This window comes from Homarus americanus, unplaced genomic scaffold, assembly GCF_018991925.1.
Source record: "Homarus americanus isolate GMGI-L3 unplaced genomic scaffold, GMGI_Hamer_2.0 scaffold16022, whole genome shotgun sequence".
Classification (NCBI taxonomy): domain Eukaryota; kingdom Metazoa; phylum Arthropoda; class Malacostraca; order Decapoda; family Nephropidae; genus Homarus; species Homarus americanus.
In genome coordinates, this window is record NW_024752245.1 from 1,455,001 (window position 1) to 1,467,068 (window position 12,068).

Sequence of the window (12,068 nt, forward strand, 5' to 3'; positions counted from 1 at the left end):
CCTTCCCCTCCCTCTTTTCCTCTTTTCCCTACTCCCTTCCCTCCCTTTCCCCCTACTCCATCCTCTCCTTCCCTACTTCCTCCCTTCTATCCCTCTTCCGCCTCTCTCCCTCTTCCCTGTAAAGCCCTTCCCATTCCTCCTCCTCACTCATTATTCTGGTACATTAATTCCAAAACCTCATGAAGGATCCTCTACACTCGCTCAAATATTAAATAATATAACCACTTGGCCATATTAACAGCGGGGAAAGTGGTACTCTTCTAAAAGCAAATTTCTTAATGGAACTCTCTGGTGCGTGATCTGTGGTGGGTAATTTATTTTATTTATTTGTTTATTTTATTTATTTTATTTGTTGTATTTTGTTTATTTTATTATGTTTATTATTTTATTTATTTTTTTATAATACTTGTAAACAGAGGGTTATAAGATTCGCCTGATGAAGTATTATAGTTGATGTATATTAATAATGTGTACAGTAAACCTCTCAAGAGATGATTAGAACTGCTTGAGTACCAGATCCTGAATACCTTGAGTACAAGATCCTGAACCCCTTAAGTAAGAGGTTTTTAACCCCTTGAGTACTAGGTTCTTAACCCCCTTGAGTACGAGGCCATTAACCTTAGAGTACTTGAACTTAAACACCCTAAGCTCAAGGCTCAAAAGACTGATAATAGAGATAAAAAAAATCATTAATAGTAGTAATAATAGTAGTAGTAGTAGTAGTAGTAGTAGTCTGGAATCCATTAAAATAGTTAACAATTCCTATCAACCTTATTGTTTACTCTGAGCTAAGTAAACACTGTAAAAAAAACACCAACTAACATTTATTTACAAATTCTCTCGAAAATTGTACTTAAGTTATCAAATCAACTTTACTTAAAGGTAAAACATTACTTAAGTCTCTCCTCATTAGTTACGTAGAATAAACTAAACTAATTTAACTAAACAATAGATATATTTATGTTAAGATTTCCTTAGACGTAAATAACAGATGTGTTCGCCCTGGTGTCTTACCGTGGCGAGGACGAAGCTTATCGCCTGCAGGTGTATTCGGAGGAGACGGTGCCGCTGTTTGGCCCTTCCCTCCCCTGTCCTCCTGTCTTCTACAACCAAGAGGAGTTTAGGGAGTTCCTTCTTGTTAAACGTAAGTGGAGTTTTTTTTGGTTTAGTTTTGTGTCGATAGGGTGTGTGTGTGTGTGTGTGTGTGTGTGTGTGTGTGTGTGTGTGTGTGGTAGATAGGTGTTATTGTCCCTGATTAATTGTGTTATATAGCACTGTACTGCCCCATGTAACTGTACCACCCAGATATTTGCCTCCTGGATGATCTAACTAACCTCTGGCCTTATTATGTACCATTTCCATTATTTTGACCGTTTTTTATAAGCTAGCGTCTATACCTTTTAAAACTACCATCTGTACCTTTAAGCTATCACCCATTTCTTTAAGGTATTAGTGTGTGTTATCCATGGGTTACAGTATGGGGTGTTATCCATGGGTTACAGTATGGGGTGTTATCCATGGGTTACAGTATGGGGTGTTATCCATGGGTACGGGTACAGTATTTTGTGCTCTTCATGGGTTAGTCACATGAACCTCCAACAGGCTGCAGTTACACACTCAGCGGGCGCCATGTTGACTCTTCCATGTGAATCAACCAATCAGAACGTTTTACGCAAATTCACCAATTAGAGCGTGGCTCGTTAGTGACGTTGCACAATAACGTCAGGTGCATTGAGCTAATCAAAGAGTTTCTTAACAATGACATCACGGGAATAGACCAATCAGAGAATATCATATGACAAAATAGTTCATTCATTTTTTTCTCGTGTCCGATTGAATGTCTCTCGTATCTAAATATAACACAGGCTGAAAAGTTATAATTTACGGCAGGTATTTTTGTTTAATTAGAATTTATTAAATGTATTTAATGTATACTTGATAAATTCTACCAGACAATATGCGATATATTTGTTTAAATATTGATTACCATACATACATACATACATACATACATACATACATACATACATACATACAAAGTGCAAAAATACACGTACATATAAAACAGAATACAAAAATACAGTATTGTATATACAGCACTAACGCATAGAGACATGTAAAGTAAAGTACAAACAAAAAACAATCACAAAACAAAAACACACACACACACACACACACACACATACACACACACACACACACACAAAACACACACACACACACACACCATCGTACCCTTCCTCACCCCCCCCATACGACCAACACTCACCCACGTCCTGTATCGTGTTAAGAAAATGAATCCAACACCGACAGTTATGGAGATGAGGCTCTACCCCGTCACCCACCTCCTGGCTTTACCATTTCACACTAACCCTTAATATGAGCCCCAGTGAGTGTGTACATATTTATTATTTGATTCACAAGACAAAAAGGTAAGGTTAATTGGGTGTGTGGGTGGGTGGGTGGGTGGGTGTCTGTGTGGATTAGTACTGTAGGTCGACGTTTACAGAAGTGAGTGGATGAAATAATCTCCGTTTTCTTTGATGTCTACTTGAAAGGGTTTTTTAATGCATTTAGAAGGAGTAACTACGATTCTTTTATCACCCAGAATCTCCTTTTGACAATTGTTTTATTTCTTTTTACCTGTGATTGCCATAAATACTTAACATAAATTTATATATGGAATTAACACCGTTTTTTTCGTTCTTGTATATAAAAGAAAAGTTAAAATAATATTGTAGAGTCGTGATGAATGTGTACTGTATATATACGCTAAATTCTCAATGTTATTTATATATTTTGGCGGGAACACGGTAGTGAGTTTGAGCTGTAAATAAACAGTTGTGTGTGTCGTTCCTTATCTCATGTGATATTTTCTACCATTTCCTGTTCTCTTACAATGTTTGGTGGCGAGATAAGGCGCAAATGTCAACAGTGGTGGTAGTTGGTCTGGTGAACGTTGTGGTGGGGGAAGGGGTGGGGGAAGGGGAGGAGGGGGAGGTATGTTTGTAAATACGTGAGTTTGTTTTATTTATGTGTGCTTCAGTATACCGACACAGGACAGGGGTGTATACTAAAACGTACATACACAAGTAGATATTCATACATACCCAGATGCACATAGACATACACACACACACAAACACCCACAAACAACAAAATATATAAAACAGTGAAAAACACACACACACACATTCACATTCACACACACACTCTCACACACACACACCACACACACACACACACACATTCACACATTCACACACACACACACACACACTCACACACACACACACACACACACACACACACACACACACACACACACACACACACACACACACACACACATTCACACATTCACACACACACACACACACTCACACACACACACACACTCACACACACACACACACACACACACACTCACATTTCATCTCTCTTCCCCCAAAAGGTAGATACTCGTATATCTTCATGTGTGTCCTATTATTACCATGAATATTCCAGTATATTTGCGTTTATCCCCCCTTCCCCTTCACCCCCCTCTGTGAGCAGAAGGGCGGGGCGGGGCGGGGCGGGGTGGGGCCAGGCTGACTTTTGAAGCGTGTCGCCAGGCTTCGTGATTGTGAGGATAAATGAATTTTGGATGTAATGTTTGAGCAAGGCTTCCGGCCCATCTTTGTGAGGCTTTTCAGACCCCAGTTGACTCAGGGGCTTGATAGCATTCAAGGGGTCTGGGATGAATCGTGCACTACACAAGTTACGAATGTGGAGTTTTATTATTTTATTTCTTTGCTAACTAGAAAAAAAACGTTTGATTATTGATGTTTTTTTTTCCACTTAATGTATGTTTCTGGGATCATTATGTACCTGTTATGTACTTGGGGTTTAGGCTTGAAGGTCACACAGTCAGGGAAAACAGTTAACAGTTGTGCTGGTGACGTGTGTTCTTGTGCGTGGCGGAGTGTTTCTTGAGCTTGTCGTGTGTGGGAGGATGGTTGGCCCTGTTAGTGGATAACACCAAACTCACTTCACACCAGGTGACTCTGTTGTTGTTTTCACACATCATGGCTCTCTGTTATCTTTCATGTGACTCATATAATTATCATCCAGTAGTTATTTTCAGTCAACATTATGTTCTTGGAGCAGGTAGTGTGAGCTCACCTGGTTGTCTTAATACCTCTGGTAAACAACTTACGATCCTAGCTGGTGTTGACTGAGAGTTTTGTTGTCAAAGTCTGTTGATCTTTGCCTTCTGTGTTGATGTTAGAGAAGGAGTTGTTAATTAATGTGTACCTCGCTCTTAGGACCTGGTGATGAAAGAGACCCCTTCTGTAGGTAACTTACGGTGATATCAAAGTTTTCGTCCTGAAGACTGTGACTCGGTCATCGCTTCTGCCTGTCTGTGAAGGTGTTCCTCCCGCCTCACAGAGAAGAGTTATCATACAGAGACATTGTGTGGAGGGTCAGAGGCTAGAGGCGCCGTAAGCGGTCTGTTCTCCTCACCACACGTGTACAAGCTGACCAGGGGTGGGTCCAGGGCGGCAACACCTTCCACCTGATAAGGAGCTTTACTTGTGGCCACTCACAGGAGCGGATTAACACAGTGTATAATATATATATATATATATATATATATATATATATATATATATATATATATATATATATATATATATATATATATATATATATATATATATATATGTGTGTGTGTGTCCGCTGTGTCCGCTGTGTCCTACAGAGAATGATAGAATAAGAGGAAGAGGAGGAAGAGAGAAACACTTTTCCGCCACTACGCCTCTGAGGAAGTCCTTGAAGCTCGCCGCCGCCAAGTTACACAAAAGTGGTAAATTTCTTCACCAGAACTGCACCCGAAGTTAGACCCAAATAAACAGTTCTTGGGGGAAAAACTTGGCAATAGTACGAAGTGAAGTGTGTGTGTGTGTGTGTGTGATTGTGTGTGTGTGTGTGTGTGTGTGTATGTGTGTGTGTATGTGTGTGGCCAGAAATTGATTACATTGTGTGGAAGATTATCTTTTCTGTCACAAGATTTGTCTCTGGAAACCAGTTCTCATTTTTTTGCCTCACACATCTCTCACGGGTGATGACAAGCAGAGGATGGTGCTCAATGTTATTTGTGGCCATAAGCCGTCTGTGGCCCGGGTTACAGTCTGGTTATGGCCCGGATTGTGGCCTGGTTAACTGGATGGTCATGTATGGGGTCAAGGCCAACATACTCAAGGTCATCTTTATCCAGCTTGAAGTACCAGACCCCCCAGATAGCGTTACGATCGTTATTAAACTGAGGTGTATAATCTTCAGGTGATCCAAACAACGTATACACTAACCTTATACAGAAATACATAAACATACACACAATCCCTCGTCAACTCAGACCTCGTAGATGATGTACAGTTGATCACAATACACTGTACATCAGAGACCAATCCCCTGTACACTAAACAACCGTTCATAAAGATAGTGTTCATACATTGTACACACCTACAAAGTTGTACCAAAAACCCGATGCCTTTTGACTCGCCAACAAACTGGAACAAAAGAAAAGAGACAAAACGAAATGAGTAAAAATAATAACAGGTTGTGTGTTGTTGTGGTCACAGGGAGGGAGGGAGGGTGATGATGACCTATTGTTTCAAGTTGCTGGCCCCTCCCTCACTCCCTCACTCACCAACGCCATCCCTCCATCCCTCACTCACCAACGCCATCCCTCCATCCCTGTGCTGTACGTCTGCCTCATCTCCCCTACTTCCATCGCCCCCTTACCTCCTTGCCCTCACATCTCGCCCCTCACCTCTCCCCCCTCACCTCCTAGCCCTCACATCTCGCCCCTCACCTCTCCCCCCTCATCACCCAGCCCTCACCTGACGTCCAAGTAGTCCCATTGATCCCTTTATTTATTTTATTTTTTGTAAACTTGTAAAAAAAAATGGTTGTAATTGTTGTTGTTGTTCAGGGGGTGGAGCACTACCCCAGCTGTGATGATTCTGGCCTCTGGGGGTCAACCTCCAGCCTGGGGGTCAACCTCCAGCCTGAACCCACCAAAAAGATCAAATAAAACTGCATATATAAATCGTTTTTCAGATGTCGGTAACACATGGAAGCGTGAATTCAACCGTACATAGAAACATTTCTTTTTATATGTTTTCAGGTTTTATCGGTGTGAGTGTACGTGGTTGTCGGTGATGTCCGTGGCGGGTGGTTGAGTGAGTCGTGTACATACCAGCAACCACGGCATAGGTTAGGGGAAGCTGGGTGTATGTGAAGAAGAGATAGGGGAAGACTGTGTGTGTGTGTGTGTTAGAGAGGGAGTGAGATAAGAAACTCTCGGGGTTAAGATGGTGACGCAGGCATAAGTTGCTGCCATCTATTGGGTGAAATATGAACCTGTTCCTCAGTGTTTGTTGTGATGCTGTGTGAGGTGTTGAGCAGTGCAGTAGTTTGCTTCTCCGAGGTTTCTTAACAGACTGTGCAGTTTATGCGGAACATTTACTGGTCTTGGCAAGTGGCTTTTGAAATATATTTTCCCGGATTTTTTATTTTTTATTTATTTTTTTGTGGGAAAGGTTAAATAAACTCCCGAAAACATTAAATTGTGTTGTGTGCGTCATCTCAGAGATCACTGGTGTCTGTGTAAATTGTATCAGTGTCACTAATACTTGTCATGTGAGGTAATAATAATAATAACAACAGGTAAATCGTGCCATAAAGAGGTAGCAACAGGTGAGAGCTTGGCACATCCATCACAGGAGAGAATAATTGGCGTAATAATAATGCATCGCCGGATTATAACCCAGAGTCAAAATATAGTTAGGCCACCGTCCTTCAAAGCCCCAAATGGCGGAGAAAATAATTGGTGTTCGATCCCATAATTCACCTGATTACGTATGCGATTGGATGCCTTCCACTAATCGATAGCTTCACCGGACAGTATTGTAGGTAGGACACGACTAAGGGGGCAAAGGGAACGGCAGCCAATGGGAAAGTACAATCACGGTAATTCTGTTTCTTGATTGGTTGTCCACACTAGGGAAGGTAACGATTGCTTAGTTTCATATGGCAGTAGAAAAAATCATCTTCAGGAACCAATGTTTTTTATTATTATTATTATTATTATTATTATTATTATTATTATTATTATTATTATTACTCAATAACACGATAAATATAGCTTAAGGAAATTGGTTTTAATTTTCTTTTTAATTGACCCTAACCTAACCTAACCTAACCACCAAGACAACCACCACCAACACCACTACTACCACCACCACCAACACCACCACCAACACCAACACCACCACCACCACCACCACTAACACTACCACCACCAACACTACCACCACCAACACCACCACCAACACCACCACCACCTACCACTACCACCACCAACACTACCACCATCATCACTACCACCACCACCACTACCACCATCATCACTACCACCATCATCACTACCATCAACCTTTCCTCTCCCAGGTTTCCTTTCCATATTTCCCGTCACTGTCCAGCCAGCCTATTGTCCCCATCTCTTTTATCCCTCCCTTCCATTACTCCTTTTTTCCTTCCCTCCTTTTTCTCCTCCTGTTCCTCTTTTTTCATTTCTCTTTTTTTTCTTTTTTTCTTCCCCCTCTCTCTCTCTCTCTCTCTTTCTGTCTTTTTCCCATTTGGATCTGTCACTCCCCGTCACCTCCTACTTGCTTCCTGTCTCCCTCCATCTCTTCCTCTGTCTCCTTATCTTTCTTCCTCCTTTTCTCTCCCATTTTCTCTCCTCTCTCATCCATCCTTTACAAATATCACACACTTAATTCTACCAGAGCGTCGTAAGTGATGTTCAGCGTCTAAATATCTCGTACCTCACAACCATCGTAAGATAAATCGTACTATTAATCGTAAGAGCCGAGTTACGAGAGATTATAAGACCATGTATTAGAACCCCTTCACAGTAAGTCGTCTGAGCGAAGGAAGTTTTTTTGTTTTGAGGGGAAATTAATTTTGTATGGTCCAATCACAATCGAGAGTTCAGTTCCCCCCTACAAGAGAAGTCGACCAATCACCACACTCCATGAAAAATCAGCTGATGGATGTAAACACGATTGTATTCTGGTGTGTGTGTGGGGGTGTTGTTGACTTGCGCTACATACGGGGGTAAAATGTGCTCATGTAATTAGCTTAGCTTAGAAAACTTCGTCATATTTCTGTTATGAGTACAGTAGACTTGAAGTCCCACTGAAGAGCTAACCTGAGTCACATACAATATAACTTGTGGTGGTTTTAATATACCTACTGCTATATAAGGTATACTGATGATATATACAGGAGCTATATTTACCAGCATAAAATTACATAAGTGTTTTAAATCTGTGATACATATGAAGTGTGGTTCTTTATAGTGTTCAAGAGACCCGCCTTATCACCTACGGAGTGCCTCGTGTATATGGCGATGATACCCGTCAAAATTACTTCACGAAACTGCTGTTAACTGAATTTCCCAAGGGTTGGAGATTACCGTACGATCCCTTAGTGAATCCGATCTGTTAGTGAATCCGATCCCTTTGTGAATCCGATCCCTTTGTGAATCCGAACCCTTTGTGAATCCGAACCCTTTGTGAATCCGATCCCTTTATTTATCCAATCCCTTACTGAATCCGACCCCTGTACGATTATTTAAATATACATTAATACAAATTTAACTTTATTTGGCCCCTGACCTCCCCAAAACATATTAAACTGTTGAACTGTTTTATTACGACAATAGATCACTTGATACACTACATAATTTACGATAACATAAACAAATACGATATTATGGATGAATTCGTGCTGTTTCCGTTGGTCGTTATAAAACACTAGTCGTGTGCATCGTGTGGTGGCTGAGTGGTCATTATACTCTGTCGAGCCTCGGTAGTTCACTGGTTCAGAGCTCTACATACCCCATTGAGGAAACAGTGAACGACTTATATCCAGAGTGAACCAAAATACTAGTAGTTGAACCCCACACACATACACATCCACACACACCCACACACCCACACACCCATCCACACACACCCCCACACACACCCATCCACACCCACCACACCCACACACACCACCCACACACACCCACCCACACACACCCACACACACACACCACGGCGGGAAGGACACAGACGACACTTATATGGAATTTTACCTTTTTTTTCCACCTGTAGGAAACAAGTCCGTCCGGAAACGTCGGTCTTAATCTTTTGTCAGAGGTCTAGAAGTTCCCAGAAGAGACCCGGAGGAGAGGAAGAGGGAGAAGATTGCAGGGGAGACTTAAGGGAGAGAGGGAGGGAGAGGGATGGGGAGAGGCAGGAGGTGAGGGGTGGTGCCGGGGAGCAGCAGGAGGAGGAGGGGACAAGGACCCACATCAATTAAAGTTCCATTCTTCGTTAGCAGGAGTTTTGTTGTACTTGGGTGGCTGGACCCAACCAGTAATTACGGCTATACTCTCCTATGTTTTACCCCATTCAGCTGTGGCCTCTGAGTGTTGGTTCCACTTACACCAGGAGGGAAGATGGAACGGGGGTATAATATTATAAATTATATCTTAATCATTTACACACGAGAGGTAGTTTGATAGAAAGTGACGTCTGAAAATTTGCCTCAAGTCCTGTGAAGTTGCGAGCTGTGTGTGTGTGTGTGTGTGTGTGTTGTGTGTGTGTGTGTGTGTGTGTGTGTGTGTGTGTGTTATATCCTCAATCAATTGATACACTAATTGGGTCACACTGTACAACTCGTCTTCATTACGGTGTTTGAACCTGTTGATAATAATCTGTCCATCTCTACACCTACTGATGTCTTTAATTAATCTCTCTTCAATCATTCAGTCGACTTGTTTCCTTTATGTATGTTTATTCACTGTTATCTACTTAAATCTTCCTTTCTTTACCGATATTTTCCTTCACTTTTAACACATATTTAAGGATACGAACCTAAAAAAAAATTATCCTTTGTGTCTCTCGTTTCATCTTCTACCTCACCTTTTTTTCTGTCCTCAGCCTTCATCATCCACTCATAAAACTCGCTCTTATAGATATTCGTTCTTATTGGCTGTTGGAGTGAGCAACTTTCCAGAAATTTTTTGGCGCCGACCCATCATTTCAGTCTGCCTTCGGCCTTCATCAGCCAATAATAAACCCTCTTCATAAAGATACCCGTTGTTATTGGCTCTTGAGAAATCCTCCCGTGAAAATAACTTGAACGTTCATCTCGTCAATTTTCTTTTCTTTTTCTCGGTGGTATTAACTTTTGGTCCCTTTGGTTGCAGTCATCAATGGAGAAAAGGCCACATTCAACACTCCTATATTTTCCCAGAAGAGAGAGAGGACCTTGGATATGCTGATCAAAGACTTATATCAGGAACACATCAACGACAACAGAGGGGTGAGTATTGACGATCTTCACTTGTTTATTAAGGAAATTCACTTGTTTATTGACGATCTTATTACTGACGATCTTCACTTGTTTATTGACGATCTTCACTTGTTTATTGACGATCTTCACTTGTTTTATTGACGATCTTCACTATGTTTATTGACGATCTTCACTTGTTTTATTGACGATCTTCACTTGTTTATTGACACTGAAACACCTTGATCTTAGACGGCGAGAAGACCACAGCCAATGTTTATAGAATCGAATAATGTTTTCATAACCCACATACACAGGAATGTTTGTTTATGGTATCTATTGAGTCTTGTTAACATTCACTTGTATTATGACAACATTTCAGATCATGTTAAATTCATTTTTAAAAGTGAGAAGATAATTATAATTGATTTAGATAATAACGATATGATACGCATAGTTATTAGTATTTGATATATTTGGTAATAAACTGATTGCGTCACTTAATTACCTTTGCAATTAAAAAAAAACATTTGGAATATTTAAAACGTCAATTATACTGTGTCCTTGAGTTTTAAATCTCTTTTATGTATATTTTTTTCAGAATAGTGACTGATTTTATTATTTCGTTACGTTAGTTCAAGTTACCCCTAAAACGCTTGACCTAAAACCTTACGTGTGGGCAGCTGAGGTCATAACGTAGAGTTTGTTTATGTTATAGGAAGATATTACCGTAGGACAATAGTATACCATTGAATATGTAACCTCACGACGTACAGTATACCCCCCTACCCTCGGGTATTATATCCTGGCTCCCCTACTGGTGTCTCTACTGAGCTCGACACCAAATTAGTTTAAAACTTCTCTCATAGACAATCTGTAGCAATTAGCTGTTAAGGGTCGTTAAGGGTTATATAACATGCAGTGCCCCTATACACACCTCGTTATATGAGAAATGATGGTACTGGGGATATGTGGTATAAGTATGGATAAATCAAACAGGAATTGATATGATTGATGTAACTAATAACATATTGAAAATGGGAATAATTACATTCATATGCATTATTAACTTAAAATTGCCATGAATAATATTGAATGAAAATTATGCAAAGAAAATGAAAAAAAAAGATGAAGAAATATGACTTAAGGTCCATCAGTGTTATAACTACTATGTCCTTTTACTCTGATCCTTGAAGCGATAATTTAATAAAGTTAGGAAGATTTGATTACCTGATGACCCCACTTGGGTTAAAGTTCGGGGATTTGGTGAAATGACTAGACAAGCACGAGGCAGAATCGGAAGCAAGCTCTGAAAAATAAGACGATGATGATAATAATAATAATAATAATAATAATAATAATAATAAACTACTATTACTGTTTTATGGCCTCCAGCCTCCCCTTAATACCTACAACTTCACCACCGTTTTATTACCTAACTATTCTGTACAAAGGTAACGACGTACCTGAGTTAGTTAAGCCACAGATCTATGCAGCATTCAGTGACTGTTGCCTCATAGTCCATGTCTTTAACTGTTGTTAGCTTAGGGGCCGATGATCTCTTTCCCCTGAGGCAGAGCAGTGCAGACCTGAGTAGAGAGAAGGACAGTCGACATCCCAACCAGACTGCAAAGTAGCTTCTGGGCTGCTGCTTCTGTTCAGATAACACCTCG

General features: G+C 40.6%; 1 protein-coding gene across 3 annotated transcripts in view; it reads left to right on the top strand.

Annotated features, from left to right (window-relative positions):
• The window catches only part of LOC121855003 (GTPase-activating Rap/Ran-GAP domain-like protein 3), a 332,851-nt gene that overhangs the window by 291,462 nt on the left and 29,321 nt on the right, over nucleotides 1-12,068 (top strand). For all 3 annotated transcript variants that reach the window (XM_042349827.1, XM_042349828.1, XM_042349829.1), the window contains 2 exons: nucleotides 992-1,144; nucleotides 10,313-10,428. In XM_042349827.1, coding sequence (XP_042205761.1) covers nucleotides 992-1,144; nucleotides 10,313-10,428 — 269 coding nt within the window. The remainder of the gene's footprint in view (nucleotides 1-991; nucleotides 1,145-10,312; nucleotides 10,429-12,068) is intronic.